General features: G+C 46.7%; 4 protein-coding genes across 6 annotated transcripts in view; 2 read left to right on the top strand and 2 right to left on the bottom strand.

The window, feature by feature from the left end:
• The first annotated feature begins 245 nt into the window (after positions 1–245).
• On the top strand, positions 246–10855 carry LOC135432149 (kelch-like protein 17). Its single transcript, XM_064687662.1, has 6 exons — positions 246–475; positions 5111–5290; positions 5544–5727; positions 8179–8275; positions 8338–9670; positions 9736–10855. The coding sequence occupies exons 2-6, from the start codon at positions 5265–5267 to the stop codon at positions 9947–9949; spliced, it is 1854 nt and encodes a 617-aa protein (XP_064543732.1). The 5' UTR covers positions 246–475; positions 5111–5264; the 3' UTR covers positions 9950–10855.
• A 13-nt stretch (positions 10856–10868) lies between these two features.
• Positions 10869–13658, bottom strand: Phb2 (prohibitin 2). Of its 3 annotated transcripts, none has more exons than XR_010436890.1 (7): positions 13522–13658; positions 13260–13402; positions 12571–12917; positions 12277–12510; positions 12110–12187; positions 11692–12044; positions 10869–11222 (listed from the first exon to the last, which is right to left on the bottom strand). XR_010436890.1 is itself a non-coding variant. In XM_064687663.1 (7 exons), the coding sequence occupies exons 2-7, from the start codon at positions 13390–13392 to the stop codon at positions 11116–11118; spliced, it is 999 nt and encodes a 332-aa protein (XP_064543733.1). In that variant the 5' UTR covers positions 13393–13402; positions 13522–13658; the 3' UTR covers positions 10869–11115. The 3 variants fall into 3 exon arrangements, 2 of the variants coding, with proteins under 2 accessions (XP_064543733.1, XP_064543734.1); XM_064687663.1 differs by having other exon boundaries at positions 11945–12044; XM_064687664.1 differs by having other exon boundaries at positions 11945–12044; positions 13455–13558.
• Positions 13659–13703: 45 nt separating this feature from the next.
• LOC135432147 (spatacsin) lies at positions 13704–19663 on the bottom strand. The gene is made up of 6 exons (XM_064687654.1): positions 18506–19663; positions 16946–18412; positions 15413–16879; positions 14260–15356; positions 14040–14201; positions 13704–13982 (listed from the first exon to the last, which is right to left on the bottom strand). Exons 1-6 carry the CDS (start codon positions 19541–19543, stop codon positions 13763–13765), a joined length of 5451 nt encoding a protein of 1816 aa, XP_064543724.1. The 5' UTR covers positions 19544–19663; the 3' UTR covers positions 13704–13762.
• Shrm (Shroom) overlaps positions 13883–22654 on the top strand; it is a 69409-nt gene continuing 60637 nt past the window's right edge. The window contains exon 1 of the mRNA XM_064687658.1: positions 13883–14018. The gene's annotated coding sequence lies outside the window, so the exon portion shown is untranslated. The remainder of the gene's footprint in view (positions 14019–22654) is intronic.

Genomic DNA, 22654 nt, shown 5'->3' with positions numbered 1-22654 from the left:
AGTATATATAAAGAGCGGAAATATGTCATATATATATGATAAAATATGCCAATTAAAATAAGGGTTGATTACTTCTAATGTGACTTATTTATGCATATGTTCCTTTTTGAACATATAGAACAGTTATTTATTTAATGACCCTCGCTCAGCATTGCGGACCATCTGCGCTCTACGCCTCTGGCTCACTCGCGTTCTTCGAGTCGAGAAGCCGAAGCGGACGTCGCGCTCAGTTGCGTTTGAGCTTTCGTGCCGTTCAGTTGTTGACCGCGCAGAGTTGTCAAAGCGAACGAAGTTGTTCACGCGACGCTGGCAGCAACTAAATAATTGGCTAAACAGTAGTTAAATTTTTCAGTGACTGTGGAGTGAATGTTGCCATACCAAAAGGAATAAGGACAAAAACTGGCAAAAAAAAAACAGTTAAATAGACGTTTATGTACAGCTGAAAATTAGAGTTCAGCTACAAATCCAAAACAAGGTGCGGCAGTAAGTTTATGTGAATATGTGAATTGTGAAAAATATTTAGGGGTAGAGGAGTTTGTATGCGGCACATGCCGCTGCACTGCCAAAAAAAAAAAAGAAACTCCAGTGTCATGCGCAGACGCAACAAAAACATAAAACGGCTGTTTTTCACATTTTCCCGCGCAGCGGCTGCCGCAGGTTGACGACCCGCAGCGGAAAAAAAAAACGAAAAAAAAAATGCCGGCACAGGCCGAGCAGCGATAACAGCAGCAGGCAGGAAGAATATTGCGACCCAGTCCGAGGCCCCAAGTCATCTGCTCCACTCACTTTCGTTGGGGCTTTTCTCCTTTATTGACCATTGGCAACTAGAAAAAGGCCCAGAACCAACAGCAGTTACATTAATTGCGGCACACGCGACGTATACGCAACGCGCTGGAAATCGTTGTAACCGCCTGTGGGATGTTGTTTACCTGGCCACATAGCTGGGTAGCTGGGCCAGCGCCACCTACAACACCATTCTCCATATTTGGCGCTGCTCTCGAGTATTTCTTGTTTTCGCCTAGCACGCATTGGCACTTGAGCGCGTGTTGGGGGCGCTTCAAGAGGGCCGCCAACAGTTCAATATAAAAATGTGCTAAACATTCGTGCTGTAGAGGTAAACCGGGAATTCAAGTAAACGAAATTTCGGTTGTCAAGAGACAAATAGAAATCACATTTGAACATTTCTGGTGAAAACGAACCGAACTTCTTACTCTGAGAAAGTTTTCGAGCGAATTTTGCAGTACAGCAAATATTTTCCTGTCCTGCGGCTCGAACAATGAATCTGTTTTATCTTTCGCTTACCATATATTTTTTTTTTTTAATTTTTATTAAATAGATTAATTAATTTTTTTTAAAAAATTCCACCCAAATATAGATAGATAAACGCAGGGGTTGGAAGTGCAAATTATTTATGGTTTGTTATTAGATTATCCTCAAAAGTTTTAATATATTTAACCAAACCATTTCAGAAAAATATCTGATTTAGTTCCTGTTTCGGTTTGGTTTATTTTGGACAATTTTTTTGGTTTAGGTTTCGGTTCACAGTAAATGGAAAATATATTGGAATCTGGATCCTGTCTTTCTAAATAATTATGATTCGGTTTTCGTTTTTCTCAAAAATTATTTACTAAAAATTGACAGATTATACATATATATTGGCCAGTTAGTCAATTTACATATATTCCATTCATATATTCTATAAAGTCCATCCCATGAATGAAATTACCAGAAACAGATTCGTCTTAAAGACACTGTTTAAAATAATTACTATTCACAAAATTCTTGACATCTTATTCATTGTTTTAAGCCGTAATTGAAGCTGAGTTGGCCGCTTATTTCCGAGGCATTGCTCAAGGGAATTGCATAGACAACAGCAACTGGTTGACCTTGATGGCTGTAGAGAATTGCACAGTCGTTGTGATTAATCATCAATGAAGCGTGCAAGAATCAAGAAACAGTTGACTCTTGGCTGCAATGTTCGTTTATTATGGGCTGAGCCTCACGTGGAGCACAAGCAAATGCCAAACCTGGCCCAAAAGATAACGAACAAGCGTATCAAAGAAAAGGAAATATATATAAATACATATATACATATGTGTATATATATTCTAATACAACTACAACCGGTTCAATGTTTGCACAATTTCTGTCGCCAGACGTTAAAATATTACTGAATGGCTTTTGCCTGAATTGGCTGCGGGCTCTGAGGGAGCCACATAAAGTCGTTAACTGCTTTCGGCAACGTGTGGCGCATTCGGTTCTGGCTCATTCGCTTTATTTGTTAATTTGAATTTCACACACATCACACACACACACAGCACACACACACGCACACACATTAGCTAAACTTCAGTTTCTGTTGAACTTAAATTTTGTTTATTTTTTTTCTGTGAAACATATTTTTGTTGCCATCGGAAGCTGGTTGATTATTTAGAGTTCAGTTGTTGAGCGAATCTTTTCGCATTTGAGCTCCCAACTAGTCAGATGTTAGGGCTTTTTATATATTTTTAGAAACAAACTGCAGCTGCATCCATTAACAACAACCCGCTTCCTGTTCCTCATACATGCGCGTGCTTATGAATAAATTTTAAATGCCGCTTCCTTTAAGCTCATTTTATAAAGACGAAACAAGTTAATTAAGCACAGAGAGTGAAAGACAGAGAGAGAGACAACCACGGAGATAAAGAGAAAGAGAAAGAGAGAGAGAGAGAGAATGAGAGAAAGAGAGAGAGAGAGAGAAAGAGAGAGAGAGAGAAAGAGGGAGAGCGTGGCAATACATCTCCTAAAACATTCAAGTCTGGTGAACTAGAAGTCTTTGGGGATTCTTTAATTATTTAATTGCCCTTCTTTGCGATTCTCATGAATTCAAAAAGCCTCAAAGCTTTCTTGCTCTGATTATAAGTGTTGTATTAACAAGTGAAAACATTCCCATAAGATTTTTAACCCTTAACTTCATTCAATATTTTATTTACTGTCAATTCTATAGTTCTTCTAACTACATGTTTCTCCCAGTGTATTATTTGTTAGACCGCAGAACTGTTAACTGTTAGTCCGTGTTGGCTGTCACTGAGATGAACCGCAAAGCGTAACGGCAAACGGGGTGCCTCGGCCCGACCCTGGTGCACTGCTTCAATTACACGCACATTGCTCATACGCCAAGTGGCACGCACAGTTTTTTTTCGGAACTGACCCTCGCGTTCTCAAAAACTCAAAAGTTGCATGCGAATTGGTAACTGTGACAATCCCACGGCTGATTCTGCTTCTGTGTCAAGTCCGTTTTGCAACCGTTGCAATTGTGCGAGGGGTGTGTGTGTGCGAGGGTTGTGTATGTGTGTGTGTGCGTGCAGTAATAAGCACCTAATGGGGCTTCTTTTTGCTGGGGTGCCTCTACGGGTCCCACATATAAACGGCCATTGCCCTCCCAGCACAATTGCGCCCTCAAGCATGGCATTTCGCCTGGGCTACGCATTTGTTGCTGTTGCTTTAAACTAAAACCGAAAATTGTCGTTAATTTGTTTCTGTGCAAAGTGAAATTTTTTGTTGTGTGTGTTGCTTTGTTAATTTCTTGTTGTTGTGCTTGTCTTTTTGTTAATGCAGCGTTAAAATTCGTGACGTTGATTTCACACATGCCGCTGGCCGTCTGGCCACGTTTTGTTGACCCCAGAACTTTCCAAGCGTGTTATTATCGTGGGTAAGGGGGGGGGGGGGTGGCGGGGTTGAGAGGGCGCGTATACTTAATATGAGTACGAGCACAAATAATAAGCAACGCTTTTTCATTTATTTGCACAATCTGCCGATTGCATTGGGCTGTTTATTTTGCATGGCCAGCCGTAAGTAAACAATCAGCACAATTTCGAGCCGGACAACAAAAGGGAAATAAAAACAGACAAGTAGAAAAAAAGTCGTTTGAAGCACGCATTCTATATATATATATATAGAGAGAGAGATAGGCATAGCCCCACTATCAAATCAGATATAAAGATAAACCAAAGTGAGCTATTTATTGATTTTTGAATGTATATGCATTAACAATTATCTTATCTTGCATTATGTATTGCGCAATATCTAATAACAACAGCGTATATCCTTAGTAGATACTATTATATTATTTCTACTCATATTATTATTCTAGTCCAGTCTACGATTTAAAACCCAATCATCATACAACTGCTCTGAGTTCAGGGACAGGCTGTAACTCAAAGGCAGAGTCTTCTAGACCTAAGCTTTATTTTTCTTTCATTTTATTAGCTAATTTGTTGACACTTTACTTTGACGTCTTCACCTAGATATACAATAAGGGCATTAACAAAGTTAACACTAACATTACTTAACATTAACATTAACATACTTAACATTACATTACTCATTTACATTGCTCGTTTTTCACGATCTATGAAGGGGAATCCTGCGAAGTCTGCGTCACTCTCTTCTGCAAAGTCTTCTTGCCAGTATATTAGAATGTATTAGACAGTTGTCGTAGAAGGTCGCCCATTGAAGGGAACCTTAAGATCCCTTACTAGAGCCCGTTTGCCAAGGTGCCCCAATGCTGACTCCGAGAAGCTTGGCTTGGAAATAGCTATAACTCAAAGACAGAGTCTTTTAGAGCTACTTTAATAAATAATGATATTATTAGAGGATATAGTTCAATGAAATTTAATAGACTCATTAACTTCAGCATTCCCTTTAAAGTTTTGTTGTGCTCTCAAGTTACGACGTACTCCCGCATATTTTAGCATTTTATAGACTCTTTTTTTCAACCTTGAATGGAATGTATGGAAACGTACTCGTTGGCCCAGCAAATGCGAGAATTGCATGTGGCAGGACATTTGCCCGGCTTCTACAACCGCATCCTGTGCAGCAGTAAGAGCTATAACAAAGCGGGTTCAACCCACGGCACTTAACCTACTTTGCACAGCTATTTAGATGCTTTCTTTTCACTTTGACATGCCCGAAAAGTCGGGCAGCTATGATCTCATGTCTGTCGTTCTCAGTTCCCGCCCCCCAAACGCGTGTGACCTAAATTTGTTTTCTTGCTGCTGTTGCTGTTTTAGGGGTGCCCGCAAAACAAAATTACATTCTATTGATTTTTACTTTCTCTACTTTATTTTAGCTGCAACTTCCGGAACTGCCAAATAAAAGACTGAGCAAGCTTGCAGGAGCAGCTGCCCGTAGCAAAAACCCAAGGACCAAGCCAAGAATCTCGCTTTCGACGTGGACATGTTTTAGACGCAAATCGCGATAGACTCGTGGCAAGCCGCAACGCAATGTTTCTGCCCGTCAAATCGAATCAGTGAGTAAACCGAAGCTAAATATGAATCAAGTGCTTCCATTCATGTCGTTGCCGGAAACATCCCCCAAAAAAAAAACCAGACTGGGGCGAGTTTCGGCGCGAACAACCCTCAGCCTGCCGCTGGCGGTGTCTGGCGTCATCTTGTCGCCCCGTAACCAACATCATCATCATCGTCATCATCATCATCATTTGGGATTATACATGAAATTTGATTTAAAACGGCAACGTGTCTCTTGTTATCTTCCCTGTGCAGCACCGCCGAGGCGAGTGGCAACAACGAGGATGTCACCACCACAAGCAACAATTCAACACAAACGCCCAGCGATCTGAGCCCGCCGGGTCCCAATGAGGAGGTGCTGCCACAGGCGCATCATCAAAATCCAGGACACTGCATCGCCTCCTTCGCGGCCATCAACCAGATGCGCAACAATGCACAGGTACACAGGAAAAACGGGGCCGAATCTATAAATAATACTTATGATATATTGAAGTTGACACATTTATTTACATAATATCACAAGATATCTATAAATTGCTTAGATAAGCGTAAGGTATTTGAATAATGTAAGGGATATCAGCTGGTCGAAGGACATACAAAGGGCATAGCGTATTTTATTTTGATTTAGTTGGCATTTAAGGACTTCCAGGAGTCGACCAAAATTGTTACTACGGCTCTTACTCACAAAAATCGAGCTTAACTTAAACGAAAGTCCTTCAGACAGCTGAAATTGATAGCTTTTTCAAAGGGATAATTGCTTAGAACTCGGCCTGATCCTTGCGACTAGCGCTATCAGCTGGCCAAAGGACATTCAAATCGTCCTGGTCGTATTCAAGACTAGACTGAAATAGTACCTGAAACCTTGCTAAATCCCATATCTTTTAGTACGATTCGAAAGATTTAGTTTTTGCGCCGCAACCCTTTTGAAATCTAAAAGCTTTTTACTAAAACTTTCTCCTTATGAATACAAATCGGTCATATTTTCGAAAGCACATACTTCTAAGAACTCGCTAGAGTCATGACTATTGATTGGCATTCAAGGACTTCGAGGATTTGACCAAAACTTTTACTAGCAGGTCGTAATAAAAAAAAACGGACTTTTCATTAGACGAAAGTTTTTTCGACAACTGAAATTAAAAGCCTTTTTCGTATAGAAAAAATTGCCGTGTCCTTGCGCACAGCTGGTCAAAGGGCGTTAAAATAATCCGCTAAGTTTCCGGAACATCAAGGCATTTGTTCTTTTGGCCCGTTACCTTGAACTTTCTGTACGGTTACGACTGAAATTTAAAAAAAACAAGTGTTGTAGTCTGAGATGACAATCTTATAATGCCAATCGCTAGAGTTTGAAAGAAGAAACCTGAGCTAAACATATGTCTAGTTTTGTTGTATATAATGTCTTTCTCCAAATATCTTTCGCCAGTTCAACCACTTCAACTGAATCAAATCTAATGAGGGGGCATCTAAGATAACAGACCTTTTTACTATTTATACGATCTGACCAATTAATTCCGTCAGTATTTAGCATAATTAAAACTGAACATAGCTGGACAGACAGCGTGATTGAGCCAAGCGCTCGTCGGCTCACATGGCGTATACATAATTTCACTTGCCATTAATTTGATATTTCTGTTTTTTTTTTTTTGGGCAGAGAGCGAAATTAATTGCCTGGTTGACTGAATGTCGTGCCGCCCAGAGGGCAGCTGGGTGAGCTAATAGAGCAAATTGTCGTTTAGTGATAAAAAAAAAAAAACAAAAAAAGAAAAGAGGCAGCAGCAACAAAAATATTTGCCCTGCGGGTGGTTGGCCTTAAACCGACTCCATCCCCGCCCCGCTGCATGACGTGTGCGACAAATTTAAATAAAAAAAAACGTATGAAAAATTGTAAATTGTTGCAGAGCCATTAAAAATAGATATTAATCGGGTGCACTGACTCGACAAGAGGCGAGAGAGGGAGAGGTGCGGGGGCTCAGTTTGCGTTATTTATGGAGAGGCTCGCACAGTGTCTGGCACTGAAGTTGAAGCGAATCACTTGTAAGGATTCAATGGGAGGGGCACAGTGGTTCAATACTACGCAAAACATGAGCTAAAAAATAAAAATGTTGTTCAAGTATTTAAACAAATGTGCTAATAAAATATATTTAGATCTGTTAAATTAAAATTGATACTTAATTAATATTTCAATGTTAATGAGATTAGGATTCTATTATTTTTACTAGCTTGGGGAATATATTAAAGTAAAATTAGCTTATTTTAAATAAGATTTCAAAGCTATCCTGAACATGTATAAAATGTAATTTTAAATGAAGATCTTAACTGATATTAAAAAGTTAATTTTAGAAGATCTTTCATTTTTCTAGCAGTCAGAAGTACATAGTTCTGTGCCATTGGCACAGAACTAGAGAAAAGATTTCAAATTATCTTTTAATTTTTTTATAAGGTTTAAGGTTTAAATTTTATACTGAATTATAAAAAACAGCTGAGAACTGAGAGGTAATCTTTTTGCTTTTGAGGTAAGGGTTTTAATTTTTTGGAAATACTTGCAATATTCCCAGATGTTAATGCACTTTAGAGACATCCACCCGGAAGTAGGGTAAATTGGTTGGAAAGCGGATTTGTGATATATTTTTTGCTTACCATATTTCAGATTAAAATATTTATGTTAAATATAATTTGAGAAGCCAGGTAATATCTGCTGTGATATATATTATTAATTGTTAAATGGAGGTCTGGCATTTTGCCAAATGTTTGAACCACTGTGCCTTCGGTAGACTGTAAAATTGAGCACGTAGGGCCAGGACTTTGTTAATCGGATTTGGGTGAAAGGCGACACTTTGTATGCCTGTTGACGCTGCTTCATGTGTCAATGATGGCTTCTGCTTTCCCGTTGCAGCTCTGCGATGTGCGCCTGGAGGTGGGCGGCGATACCATCAATGCGCACCGCGTGGTGCTGGCCTCCGTATCGCCTTATTTCTATGCCATGTTTAACGGTAAGTGGCGCAGCTCACAAAAGGGGGAAAAGGGGAATTAAAACATCTCTTGCCACTTGCAGATGACATGCTGGAGCGCAACCAGGGCCTGGTGCGACTGCACGATGTGGACAGCGCGGCGCTGCGCCAGCTGATCGATTACACGTACACGGGCGAGATTACCATAACGGAGCAGAATGTTCAGGTGCTGCTGCCGGCATCGGGTCTGCTGCAGATGCACTCGGTGCGGGATGCGTGCTGCAAGTTTCTGCTGCGGCAGCTGCATCCGTCCAACTGCCTGGGCATACGCAGCTTTGCGGATGCGCACTCCTGCAAGGAGCTGCACACGCGCTCGCACAAGTACGCGCTGCAGAACTTCCAGCAGGTGGTCGGCACCGAGGAGTTCCTGCTGCTGCCGTTCGAGGAGGTCAAGGAGCTGATATCGAACAGCCAGCTGAACATCAGCTCCGAGGAGAAGGTGTTTCTGGGCGTGCTCAGCTGGGTGAAGCACGATCTCAGCCAGCGTCGCCTGCACATTGCCGAGCTCATGTCGCATGTTCGCCTGCCGCTCGTTAACCGCGATTTCCTCATGAGCTGCGTCGAGGCGGAGACCCTGATGCGCGACGACTCCGAGTGCAAGGAGCTGCTGCTGGAGGCCATGAAGTATCATCTGCTGCCGGAACAGCGCAGCCTGATGGGTAGCCAGCGCACCCAGGAGCGCCGGCCGGAGGGCATGAAGCCCTACATCTTTGCCGTTGGCGGCGGCAGCCTCTTTGCCATACACAACGAGTGCGAAATCTATAATCCGCGCTGCAACAGCTGGTCCCCTGTGGCGCCCATGCTCTGGCGTCGCTCCCGCTCCGGCGTCACCTCACTGCACAAGCAGCTGTACGTGGTGGGCGGCTATGACGGCGTCAGCGATCTGGCCACCGCGGAGTGCTACAATCCGCTGATCAACAAGTGGAGCAACATCACGCCCATGGGCACCAAGCGCAGCTGTTTGGGCATATGCGCCTACGACGGGCTGATCTTCGTCTGCGGCGGCTATGATGGCGCCTCGTGTCTGAGCAGCATGGAACGCTATGATCCCCTGACGGGCATCTGGAGCTCTTGCCCGGCCATGAGCACGCGCCGACGCTACTGTCGTCTCGCCGTGCTGGAGAATCAAATCTATAGCCTGGGCGGCTTTGATTCGACCAACTATCAGTCGAGCGTGGAGCGCTTCGATCCGCGCGTGGGCCGCTGGCAGCCGGTGCCCAGCATGACAGCCCGGCGCAGCAGCTGCGGCGTCGCCTCCACCGATGGCAATCTCTACTGCATTGGCGGCAACGATGGCACCATGTGCATGTCCAGCGGCGAGCGCTTCAACTTGCGCCGCAACTGCTGGGAGCCCATTGCGGCCATGCATTCGCGCAGGTAAGCCTGGAGCTAAAGCATGGAGCAAAGATTGGCCATTATTAATTGATCCATTTGCCTTACAGATCCACGCATGAGGTGGTGGAGGTGGAGGGTGTGCTGTTCGCCTTGGGCGGCAACGATGGCAGCTCCTCGCTCAATTCCGTGGAACGCTACGATCCGCGCCTGAACAAATGGAGCGTGGTCAATGCGATGGTCGCGCGACGCAGCAGCGTGGGCGCGGCGGTGCTGGAGTGCTTCCATTTGGAGCGCGGACTGGTGCAGACGACGAACTTATGACCCCCGCTGAGCAGCATCAGCGAATCCTTTGCCGCTGCCGCAGCGAACAACACTAGCAATAACATCACCACCAACAACAAAAACAGCAGCAGCAGCAGCAGCAGCAGCGGCAGCAACGGCAACAGCGGCACCTTGAACGTGCCCAGCCGCGCCGAGGCGGCCGCCTTTACAGCGAACATTGCTTTGAGCTCCTCGGCGCCCTCGGCCAGCTCCACGCTGCGTCGCCATCGACGCGATACGCCTGTTCTGGCGGAGAGTCGGCGCGCCAATAGCAATGCCAGCAGCAGCAGCGGCAGTGACAGCGCCAGCAGCAGCGGCAAGACACCGGCGACTGCCTGATCCTGGTCCATGTCGGGTGGGCGACATTCTTAAGCAACAACAAATACACTAATCTACAAAGCTAACCCCAACGCGCCTACTGCAGGAATTATGATTGATTGTTCGAGTTCGTTATAATGGATAGATATGATACGATATGATATGGTAGATATATATACATATACAATACGGGAAAGTTAATGGCAGCACCTTAGCTAAAGGGGCACCTTTTTGCTCAAAAAGTTGATCAAACACACGCAAGTTGCACTTAAAGTGGACGTATCCCACTTTGAGTACACGAAATTCGATTGTTATGCTTATGCGCAGGCGGAGGAGCATAGTATTGAATATACCAAGTAATAAGATTAGGCCTCCATCTGAGGACAAATCGATCTATCCGACTTATAAATTCACTTACGCATAAGCATAACAATTAACACACACACACACACACACATATTTCTAGTCAAGATCTCGCACGAACTTAAAAGAAAACATTCCCAAATGTAACAGCTACAACAAGGAACCTAATCTGCCTACAATTTACATGAATCGTCTATACATACATATTAGAAATTATACTATATACACGACACCTCTCTTATGTACTATTCTTATGTATTTTATACATGCAATTATTATAATATAAGTAAATGTTTCGTATTTGATGAAATGCCATTTGCAGTCAATATTCTTGCTATTTGATAGGTAATTTTCATAAGGCCCTCACGTAGTCGTTTATATAGTCTGTGTTGTTTTCTTGCATTGTTTGTACTGGGTAAGATTTTCTTTTTCTTTGTTGGGAAGCCAAAAATGTTGCAGCAATAATGTGATTCCTCATTCGTCGATTACATCATGCGTTCGGCGGTGCTGCGAGCTACATCGCCCACATTGGAGTCGGCAGCGGATCCCATTTTGCGTGCGTCTAGCCAATTCTTGGGCAGGCCGGTGCCAACTGAAAAACGATGGGGGTTTTTGAGGTTTTAGGATTCGAGTCGAGCTAAAATGTATATAATCGATTGATTGATTGATTTGTTTGAGGCTTGACAGTGTTTTCTCAATGCGCATTTATTAACAGTTTTCGTGGTGAGTTCTTGAATGGGATAAAACGCTAAATGCTGCGGCGATTTCGGCCGCGTCGTCGTCGCCCCTTGCCACACACTGTGTGCGCCTCAGTTGATCGCGTGTTTTGCGCTTGCGTGGCGGCAACGATATGAAATGAAGCTGTTGCCGCCTGGATAGACAACACGAGACGCGGCGCAGACAGTGTGTGTGCAACAAATGGCGACGTCGCGTTCAGAGGTTATATAACTAAACGATACTTAGGCACTAGGCTTATATGTATGCAATTCGCGTTTAAAAAGAAGAAAACAATCGCATAGAATTAATTAATCAACAATTAGATAATGAATTAGCCCGCTTACTTAATCCAAATCGTTTAGAACTGCGTTGCGCGTTTAAAAAATAAGAGTAAAAGGAAAAGGAAAGAAGCGTAAACGAAGTGGATAATTGTGTGTTGGCAAAGAGAAAAAGAGAGATTTAGGAAAACGTTACTCAAATACACGGTCTACATATGTCTAATGTTTTGGCCAATGCTCGAAACCAAAAACAACAAATTTTCAGTTTGTTTCAATTTTCAACTTAAATTTTAACTCAATGACGAAACGAGTTATTTACTTTTGTAAACCTTCTCAGTCATGTCATCAAAGCCGGAGTCCTGAATGTTCAACATCAAGCTGTCGGCGGACAGATAAACCTTGTTCTGTGAGCTGGCAATCTGTTGGGCAAACGATTCATTTATAATATCAGTTTATCAGAATATTGTTATTTGATTTTTCTTACTGTGCGGGCAATGCTTTGGGCAGCACGCAGCTTGCGCAACTTCAGGTAGGCTGGATTCTGCTTGACGGCCAGACCTAAGTAAACATATCAGTTAAGGTGCAAACCAAGTGCATAAAATAAATGCCTGCAAAGTGTGTTAATAAGGTTTTGTTTTGTTAAAAGGATATCATTTTGGCTGCCTCGGCTTCACCCTCGGCCTGCACAATCTTCTGTTGTTTCTCCTGCTTGGCGCGCTCCACAAAGAAGACGGCCCGTTGTGCCTCTTGCTGTGCCACCTGCTTGGCCTCAATGGCCGCCGTGTATTCCTTGCCAAAGCTCAGCTCAGTTAGCGAAACATCATCCAGGATAATATTAAAATCGCGCGCGCGCTCCACAAGCTCCTTGCGTATCAGCAGCGAGACCTACAGAGCAAAGCTTACCATATACAAAAATGAAAGGAATGGATATTGGCGTCTACATACCTGTTGACGCTGTGTAATCAGTTGGGAGGCATTGAACTTGGCAATGACACTCTTGAGCACCTCATTACAAATGGAGGGCAGCACCTTCTCGTCGTAGTCAACGCCCAATTGCTGGTGCAGGAAGGGTAAATTCAGCGAATCAGGACGCGACAGAACACGCAACGAAATATTTATCATTTGCAAATCCTTCGAGCCGGTGGGTGATGAAATTTTGCGGGGACGCGAGCGTATATCATAAATAATTGGATATTGGATCCATGGGATGCGCACATGAAGACCTTCAGAGTAAATATCACTCTGTATGCCACCAAAGCGGCTGAAGATGATGGCGCGATGACCGCCCTCCACTGCAAACAGAAAGAGATAAAACTTTTAAAGTTGTTGTTATGCAACCACGAGCAACGGGCAATGTGAAAGAGCTGAGCAAATGTCATCCCAAAAAACAATTCCAATTGGACTCCGCATACAACTCTCAAGTGGACCTCAGACTGACCACAGAGAAGGAGTGCATTGTGCAAGCGTCTTAATTAGTTATGAAATTCCACAGACACCGCTAGCACCCACACACACACACACACCCAGCCGCATACAAAGGCTTTTTGAGGTTATGTGCACATGCCGCTACGTAAGTCGTGTTTTGTTGTTTTGACCATTATTTTAAGCTGGTTACCGTATATCTAAGAACTTACCGGTATACAAGGATTGACTGACACCATAGGCTGCTGCGCCCACGGCAGCCAAGAGCTTCAGTCCAATTCCCAGGCCAGGTGGGCCACCTTTGCCCAGCTTGCCCGCTAGATCATTCAGTTTGCTTTGTGCCATTGTGTGTGTGCTGTAAAAAAAAACTTATTGTTAATTCGCTTAAGAATTTGAAACAAACACACTTTGTTAAAATAAATGAAATAAAATGAGTTTTTCTCTATAATTGCTGTGCGAGCAAATCTTACGCACGTTATTTACTTGTGTCAGAAAGCAATTGGTATCGTTCCCATCTACCAGCTTATCGATGCTGCTGCAGAGCTATCGATAGCTGCTGCTTAGCGTATCGATAGTATCGCATCGAGTAAAAGTGACAACCCTACATTTGGAGCTGTTTTTCGCGCCTTGTTAAAATTTTCGCATTCAACAAACTATTTGGCATTACAATCAGTACGTTTATATATATAATATTGTTAAAATCACATATCATGTGTCACATATTCGTTACGTTGTGCAGCTCGTTGCGTCCGAAGTTCGTGTCGCGCAAATAGTGTACTGTGGAGTCGTTTATCAGCGACATGACAATATCCTTCAGACCCAAAATGGATGCCAATTTGTATTTAAGTGTGACGGAGCGAATGAGCTCCACCAGCTGAGCCAGAGATTCCTCGTGTTTGGCATTCGTTGGATTGTTCTGGGTGTGCAATATATACCTGAAATGGAACAAGCTCGTTCTAGACTGGCGTCAGGTGAGTGCTGATTTCGCTTACCCTTTGACAACCTGCTCAATGACGTTATCGTTGATGCGTTGATGGGCGCGGTAATCCTGCAGATAGCCGCGTCTTTGGAGCAACACGAACTGAGTTAGCAAAGCTTCGCTCCAGTTGATATCGTGACCATAGGCGCGACTCAGTATCAGGGTTTGGGGTACTCTATAAGCCGGTAGATATTAGTTTTTAAGATTTCAATATAAATCCCCTAAAAACCCACCTTAAATGGTTGTTGACCAGCTCGCGGAATTGCTCCCGTGTTTGCACGCCAATCACGCTGAGGCACAGCGGCGCCGAGCTGCTTGTGCCGACACCAGCTGCTCCACCGCCGCGCTTCTCCAGCGCCTTGTTGCACAAATCCAATTGCATGGCCACCAATTCGGCACGCGCCACGCTCTGCTGGGCCAGAATCAGCTTGTTGTCCAGCAAATAGTTCTCGGTGGCATGGGTAAAAAACTCCAGCGCCTGTTGCAGCTGCTGTTGCAGCTCCGGGCTGCCCTTGAGCTTGCTCGGCTCAGCTGCTGATGCCGCCGCCGAGCGCACTCTGTCCAAAATACTTTGCGCCTCCTGCGACCACATCTCCGCCAGCTCTTTGTACATAAGAAAATGATGGGCAGCGAGACGCAGCAGCTCCTTGCCATTTTTGGGATTGTACTCGCGCAGATAACCCAAGATGGCTTGTCGCAGACCGCTCTTCTGATCCTCGTCAAACTGGCCCAGGAGCGATTCGAACTGCTCGTTCTCGATGAGCGCATCGAAGCAGTAGAACATCTCACGATAGCGCGCAATCCCAATGAGCAGCCGCACGATAAGCGACCAGGATTTGGCCTTGGTAAGCTGTCCGTTGAGCAGCTTGGCGCGCTCCAGCACACTGGCAATGCCCTCCATGGAGCACTCGTGCACAAAACACAAATGCGCCTTGATCAGCAGCTCCACATAGATTTGATTCTGTTTCTTGTGCGACAGGACTTGGGGTATGCCCGGTGAGCCAGGCACATTGCTACTGCTGCTGCTGCTGGGCAGGCCATAGAGCGTAATAATCCCGGAGAGACGCTCAAAGGCATCGCTCTGCTCGTAGGGCTTGTTGTCCTGGTAGCGCCTGTAGGCCTTGAGTGCATCACAATAGTCCAGTAGACAGTTGCCCAGCAGCGTCGTATTGGGCGTTAGCTCCAGGAAAAGGTGAAAATCCCGATCAATATTGTGTCCCCAGAGATCTGCGTTGCGCGGCGCATTGCGCGGCTGTTGGCTGGCATGGAATATATAGAAACGTGGACGCACAATGCAAGTGGTCAGCTCCAAGGCCAAAGAGTCGGCAATCTGCAAAATATAATTAATTTAGGAGCAGCAGCAAATAGTGAAATAAAGACGCGCACCTCCTGTGGGGTCAGTCGCGTGGAGATGTGTATATCGCTGACAACCAACAGACGCTGCAGGCAATCCTCCTCGGCGGCGCTCTTGAGCAGCACGCTGACGTCCTTGGTGCGCAGCACATCCAAATACTCCTTGTCCAGATACATGGCTGCGCGATAGGCCAGCACAATGCGCCGGCCCAGCTCGATGCCATGCTTCAGCTTGGAGCCAATGCCCAGCAGCGTTTCCAACGTTTGCTGTTTCTCCTTCGAGGGAATCTCCTCGAACTCGAGCGTGGAACAGCTGCCAGACAAATCGCTGCTGCATCTGGTCATGGGAGTTTGATTGAGCGTCAGTCGATTAAACTTGGGAAAGGCGCTTTTCTCAATGTCGTTTAGCAGCTGGCGCTCCTTGCTGGACAGATTCGCAATGCTGGTCATGCTCTCGGCCAGGGCCATGGCGAACACAATGAAGCGCAGATCATTGGGTCGAAACTCGAACAGCTCCTGCAGACGCAGTGCCTCCACAATATCGCCTTCGTCCAGCAGCATATTGAGCAGCGCGTCCAGGCGCTGCTCCATCTCGGCCGTCAGCTGGGATTTGCTGGCTATGCTGAGATCATCTATGCCCGCCAGTTCCTTTAGCTCTGAGAAGGATTTGTAGAGCACACAACGCTCCTGTCGCATTATCTGCTCAAAGTACTCGGAATGATAAATGTCCACGTTCGTTAGCTGCTCCTGCTCCAGCTGCAAATAGCACAATACCATATCATACTCAATTTGATCCCGGTCGAAGCATTCGTTGGGAAACAGATGGTGCTGCTTGATGACGCCCAGCGCGCTCTGCAACAGCTCGTAGCGACGCCGCAGCTGGAACTCCGGCTGCTGAGCGGCAGCCTGCAACAGAAAGTTGACCAGGATGGCCGGGGGTAGGGCATGCTGTGCAATCTCCTGCTCGTACTCCTCGTGCAGTCGCAGCTGACCCGCCTCCAGCTCGGCCAACCACTTGGCATAGACAATGTCCGCCAGCGGCAGCTGCAGCAGCGTCGCCAGCTGCAGCGCCTGCTCATAAGCCTTGGCCTCCGTCAGCGCGTCCACCAGACGCTTGTATTCGTCGCTGTCCCGCCGCACCAGCTGCTCGTAGTTGATGCCCAGCTGACGCAGCCAAGGCGCTGCCACGCCAAATATGCGATGCAGCAGGCAAAAGTCGAGCAGATCACAAATGTCGCCCACATCCGAGCGGCAGATGCAGTCGAGAAACTTCTGCTGCTGCATAATGCAGTCGAAATTGGCTTCCAGCTGAATGAGCAGCAGTCCAATGCAGCGCTGCAGCAGCTGCTTGCGCGCCAGTGGCTCACAGAGCGGCAGCTGCACTGCGTCCTGACTCCAGCTGCAGAAGAATTGACGCAGCTCCACAATGGTCGCGTCGCTAAAGTCCTGCTGCTGCGCGGTAAGCTGCAGGAAGTGGCACAGATGCACAAATTTGCAGTGCTGCAAGAGGAATAGGAGACTATATCAATGGATCTGCGGGAGAGGTGGGCAGAGGCAACCACTCACCGGCTGAAAGATGCAGAAGCTGTGCAGCAGCGCATTTAACTGACCCCCGCTGACAGCGCCACGTATTACCAGCCAAACAAGCTCCGTTTGCTGCTGCGGCTCCTTGGATTTGGTGGCCGCCTGGAGCAACTGCAGCCACTGGCCACTGGCCACGGCCAGCCAGAGCAGCCAGCACCAGTCGCGAGTGTGCTCGCCCAATGTCGCAGCGAGCACGGCCAGCACGGGCATCTGCTGGCGCACGCAATGCTTGAGGAGATTAATGCTGCTGCAGTGCTGTGCGCTGCTCTGCATAAGCTCCATGAATCTGGCCATGCTGCCGATGCTCTCCTCCGGCAGGCTGTTGCTGCTGCAGAGCACCAGGGCAAACAAATCCTGCTGTGCGTTGTGCGTGAGCAGACTGCACAGCGATTGGCCGGCATCACGCTGCAGCTGTTGCAGATTGGCATCTAATCCAGAGCTGTGCGACGAGTTAGTCATAGTTTCTTGCGAGGAATTGGTTTGTCCATCGCCGCGACGATTACCGGCGCGTTTGTGCTGCCGTTCGTGGATGCAGTCGTAGCTGAGCGCGCGCAGCAGATGCACGCCCAGCGCACCGCACTTGAAGTGCGGCAGCAGCTGCTTCAGCTCGCTGAGCGGCAGATCGAAGTACTGGAAGAGCAACAGCAGCTGCCACCAATCGTTGCGTGCCGCAAAATGTTGCAACAGCGCCGAGGGCCATTTGCCTTGGACATTGCGCGCCGCCAGACGCATCAAGGCCTGGTACGACTCCAGTGGAAACTGCTCGGGCGTAACCAGCAGTTGCTGCACCAGCGCCTGATCCCAGTGCTGCAGTTGGTTTGTGTAGCCGCCAGAGGTGCCTGTTGCCGGCAGCAGACGCTGGAGATGTAAAAAGCTGCGCAACGTTTGCGTATCGAAATCCAGCATCTCGCAGCAGGCGACGCAGTGCGTCACGAACTCCTCATCGCCGGCATGCTGCAGCGCCAGTTGTGTGGCCGTCTCGCAGGCGTGGAACAGCTGTGTGCGTGTGATCTGGCCATAAAGCTGCAGCTGCTCCATGAGGAAATAGTATACGGCATAGGCGCTCCTCTGCTGCTTCAGATAATGCGTGTAGTTCAGCTGCGCCTTGCTCGCATAGCGTTGACTCAACCGCGCATTCGAGAAGCTAACCAATTCGCCCTGACCCCCCGCCGCCGCCAGTGTAGCAAAGTTGACCTTCTTGAACTTGTGGAACAGCTCGTGGGCGGTGGGCACCGCTGCCGAGCCGCTCGTGCCATGATGTTCAAAGCGCGCCATCAGAGAGTTCAAGTACGGCACTCGCCGCAAATTGCTGGAGGAGAGAAAACCCTCCAGTGCACGCACGCTGGGCTCATGGCAGAGAAAGTCATAGAAGGTCAGCAGCGGCTGCTCCTGCAGCGACTCGGCGCCATTGTGTGTGCGCTCCAAATAGCTCTGAACACTCTTGGATATCTGCGTGGAATAAAAAAATAATATTGAATTATTGAATGAAGTGGAAGCAGAAAGAGTATTCTACCTGGCACCCGGCGACGTCGTCGTACTCACCATTTCGAAACCCTCGCGCTGCATCAGGTCATGTGTCTTGAGATCAATTATTAGTGTCAGCAGCGGCTCATTCTCGCCCGCCAGCTGCTCCAGCGCCGAGACGGGCACACACTCTAGCAGCAAGAGGGAGTGATAGCCACGCTCTAGCATATGACGGGCCAGTGGCTGGCGGTTGAGCAGCTCCTTGTGCTGCTCCAGGCACTGCATTGTGCACAGGCGACGCAGCAACGTGGACATGTCCGAGGATTCAGCTGGAAAAAAGTAGCCAGCGCGGGCAAAAAAATTGCGCAGTGGCTCACATGGCTGCTCCAAGTGCACCAAGGCATATTCATACATGAGTGGCTCGATCTTCCAACGCGCATAGGCCTGCTCTAGTGGCCGCAAGTCAGCTGTGCTTGCCGCAGCCTCCTGGCACCGGCACCAGCGACGCAGTCTGTCCAATCGTCCGGTGTCTACCAGATGCTGCCATACCAGCTGCTTATTCAGCTCCGGCAACAGTGATTCATTGCCATTGGCAAAGTAAAGTTCAACAATGAGCAGCTGCAGCTTTTGCTCGGGCAGCGTCATCAACGCCTCGATGTGAACTCGTGGTAGCAGAGCTTGGTGCCGGGCCAGCAGATCGCTGCACTCGCGCAGCTGCTGGACCAGGGACCAGTAATAGGCCAGGACAGGCTGCTCCTGCTCGAAAAGCTGCGGCTCACGGCAGCGCAAATGATCCAGCACAAACTCACTCAGATCCGCATCGTCGCATTCGCAGGCATATTGATAAAAGAAGCACTTGACATCGCGCTCCACATTGTGCAGCACGTTGTCCGCCTTGCAGACGAGCCGCTCGGAGAGCAGACGCTGTACATAGGCCTGCACCACATCGTAAAAGTAATGCCTATATTCTTGAACTGGGATCTTGCGCTTGCCAGCCCAATATTCCATGCACAGATCGATGTGCTCGCCCTTGGTGGCCACCTCCTTGATGATGGACACTTCGCTGATGCCCGACCAGCTTTTGAATATCTTATTCCGTGCCTGGTTGGTATGCATTCTGTATAGCTGGTATGGGCGTGTCTCAGTCCAGCTTTTCACATTTTCACAGAGCTCGGTGCAAATTTGTTTCCTTTGTTTTCAACAAGGCAATCAACAGATATGGTTTTTATCTGCTTTAAAATCAGCTGCGGGCGGCACAGCGTTGCCACCTGGCTACTGAGTACTTTTCTGTGCGTATTGAGTACTTTTTGAAATGTGGCGGCCGCCGCAACTCCTGTGTCAGCGTATCATCTTCCCATACTCAAGCCTTCCATTTGGATTTTTTGCTGGTAATTGAATAGCCCCGGCAATGTCCTTGCCTTGCCTTACCTCGCCGACGTTTGTATGAAATTTAATAAATTGCAGGAAACGACAGCCGCTACGCAAACAAGTTGCCTGGCAAAGTTCAAGCCACACGTAGGGCTTGAGACCACACACACAAAAAAAAAAGAAGGCAGACAAAAAAACGACACACCAGGCAGAAACTGCTAAATTCCTGGTTTTGCTTAATGTTTTCATGTTTGGGGCCTTTTTCTCTCACTTTTCGCTAGAACAAATTGTACGTACAACTACAAATGTGTGTACTCGCCGGGTGTGTGTTTGTATGAGTGTGTGTGTGTGCTTAGATTTGCAACTGGCTGCTTACAACATCCGCTTACAACTTTGGGTGGGCCAAAATAAATCAGCTTACAGCATATTACAAGTGCCGAGTGGGCAATTTCCAGGAATGTCACATTTTTACAAGATCCAAAAAGACCAGACAGACGCTTTCTAACAAGAATTATGAATCGGGCAAGTGGATGCCGTTTTTTTTTTTGGGGTGCCATTAATAAATTTCACACGACTGTTTTACATGGCATGCGGACATAAAAACGTTGCCCAGCACTAAACCCCGGAGCTTATAGGCCAAGTTGCGTAAGCTGATATTCTATTTTTTCTTCTATTTTTTTTTTGGTTTAAGCAGCAGCATAATTATTCTTCATATTGTTTATGAGCCAAGTAAAGGCTTCTTGTTGCCTGCCATTGTTGTTGTTGTTGTTGTTGTTGTTACCGTTTTGGTCACTTAACAAATAGTCGAAAAGCTTTATGGGATTCGGCGCTCTGCAGTTTGTTTATAAGCGGGTGACTTGGCTATCCAAACCGGTTGTCCCTGCTTCAAACACCCCGTTGGCGCGCTCTGCGCCGCACTCGCTGTGATTTATAGTTACGCACAAGCGCGCAAATCCAATTAGACGAACCAACTGACTGACTGACTGACTGACTGACTGTAGCCCGCGGGCAGATAGAGTCACAAAATGCCGCCAGGCCAGAGGACGGTCGCAGTCCAAAATGATGTCTCACATCTCCTCTTGCCATATATACATAAAATAAACTCACATATAAATATAATTCAAATGTGTACAGTGAACGCTCCACTAACGGATAACAAACCCGATTGGATTGGGATACTACTTTATTTTTTGTTTGAACATCTTTTCTGTGACACGAACCACAGTATAAGCAATAAATATAATAATATATTCAAGTTTGAATCATCATACAAATAATTATGAATAAGGAAAAAGTGGAAAAGTGTGAACACAGGCTGATAATAGCTGTTCGCTTGAGGGAGCTTCCACTGTACATAAACGTACATAAAAATATATTTTAAGTAGATTCGGGTCAACCGCTGCATCTATGTATGTTTTTTTTTTATTCGATTTCTTACATCATCGCGGAACTGTGCGCCTCCGTTTCGTTTGTCCAAAATGTCGCCCCGCACCAACGTGGCGCGTGGCGGGAGGGCGGCTATTTGTTGCATTTTAAATATCAAAGAAAAACTGCAGCATCTTTATCTAAGAGCTGAGATACATGTGTGTGTCATAATACCTTTGGCATGCCGGGCAGTCTCTGCGACTGCGACTGAATTGCTGGTCGCCGCATGTTGCATGCAAATTTCCACATATGGAGCAATGGAGCGGTGCCAGCTGATGACGTCATCGGCGGCGCTCAATTGAAATGCAACATGGCAGCTCCCTGAACGCCTGCTGACAGCAATTGCAAAAAAAAATTATACAATATACTATAAGGGCTCTGAGCTGTGATTTTGGCTGTAGCGTTTCCCACGTGAAATGCCTTTGATTGCATATCAGCAACTGGAACTGGGTGTGTTTCGGTTGCCAGCGTTTCGCACCTGAATGCTTAAACAGCGAATGCGCCCGCATCCGCTCCGCCCCCCACTCCCACTCCCAGCAGCGTAACCTTCAGCGTGGCCAGCAGCTGTTTGCTTGGCCTGGCTTGATTTCTTTAATTGAGGGAGGGCTTTTCCAATGGAAAGTCGAGCCAGTTTGGGTCAGCGGTAAGAGCTGCTACTACGGATTTGGTAATGGCTGCTTTTGGCCCAATGGACAATAGACAATAGCTGATTGATAGTCGCGGCACATTCCATGCTTCCTCTTCTCTTCCCGGAGCAGGGCCAGCGGTAAACTTGTTTTTGTTTTGCAAACCACACAAATAAACAAATGTGAGCGCCCACCAAAAAAAGAAATAGAAAAAACCCGTGATGATTAATTGGAGAGGAGCTGCGTTCGAGGCGCGAACCCGTGTGCGTGTAGTTGGCATTAACTGTTTGACCACAAGCCGGCAGCGAAGCTGGGAGCAAAGCTGGCAGCCGAAGAGATGCTGATCTCAGCAAGACATGTTTAGCCACAAAAAACTCCCCCGGGCTGGCTTGTGAACTTTCAGGCCAGTGCATGGAATCTAACGAGCTGTTCTGCGTTCGGCGCGCGTGCTTTTGGCCTTTATCATTTAAAATCGGTTAATGAACTGTGAGAACTGAGAATGGCAAACGAAAGTTAAGAACTAGCCGAGAACCGTTGATTATTGTTGATATTTGGGGTTTTCTTTATCTATTGTATTTTTTTTTTGCGCTGATGTTTTTATTGTGGCAATTTGCATGTTGCCACCTTTCGCTTGTACCGTTACGGCAGCGGCGACATGCTGCAGCCCATGGCAATGCCTTATAAGCATAACACATACATAAATTAAATGCCACAGAATGGGCTCATTAGCACCTGGTTGACATAGCGAACGGAGATTGGCCATAATCATAATTGGGCACAAATATTGGCCTAAATCATTCTGTATGCT

This window comes from Drosophila montana, unplaced genomic scaffold, assembly GCF_035044405.1.
Source record: "Drosophila montana isolate Dmon_TW-CO22-7 unplaced genomic scaffold, ASM3504440v1 contig_3200_1, whole genome shotgun sequence".
Classification (NCBI taxonomy): domain Eukaryota; kingdom Metazoa; phylum Arthropoda; class Insecta; order Diptera; family Drosophilidae; genus Drosophila; species Drosophila montana.
The sequence above is the reverse complement of the archived record's forward strand: the minus strand, read 5'-3'. Positions and strand labels throughout refer to the sequence as shown.

What these genes read in the sequence shown, in the direction of transcription:
- LOC135432149 (XM_064687662.1), top strand. Translation starts at nt 5,265, where the DNA reads ATGTTTCTGCCCGTCAAATCGAATCA. An exon ending in CTGCCCGTCAAATCGAATCA is followed by an intron (nt 5,291 to 5,543) that starts GTGAGTAAACCG and finishes TTCCCTGTGCAG; the next exon opens with CACCGCCGAGGCGAGTGGCA. An exon ending in GCGGCCATGCATTCGCGCAG is followed by an intron (nt 9,671 to 9,735) that starts GTAAGCCTGGAG and finishes TTTGCCTTACAG; the next exon opens with ATCCACGCATGAGGTGGTGG.
- Phb2 (XM_064687663.1), bottom strand. Translation starts at nt 13,392, where the DNA reads ATGGCACAAAGCAAACTGAATGATCTAGCGGGCAAGCTGGGCAAAGGT. An exon ending in CAGTCAATCCTTGTATACCG is followed by an intron (nt 12,918 to 13,259) that starts GTAAGTTCTTAG and finishes TTCTGTTTGCAG; the next exon opens with TGGAGGGCGGTCATCGCGCC. An exon ending in AAGCCGAGGCAGCCAAAATG is followed by an intron (nt 12,188 to 12,276) that starts ATATCCTTTTAA and finishes TGATATGTTTAC; the next exon opens with TTAGGTCTGGCCGTCAAGCA.
- LOC135432147 (XM_064687654.1), bottom strand. Translation starts at nt 19,543, where the DNA reads ATGCATACCAACCAGGCACGGAATAAGATATTCAAAAGCTGGTCGGGC. An exon ending in AGCGCGAGGGTTTCGAAATG is followed by an intron (nt 18,413 to 18,505) that starts GTGAGTACGACG and finishes TATTCCACGCAG; the next exon opens with ATATCCAAGAGTGTTCAGAG. An exon ending in CTGGTCAACAACCATTTAAG is followed by an intron (nt 14,202 to 14,259) that starts GTGGGTTTTTAG and finishes ACCGGCTTATAG; the next exon opens with AGTACCCCAAACCCTGATAC.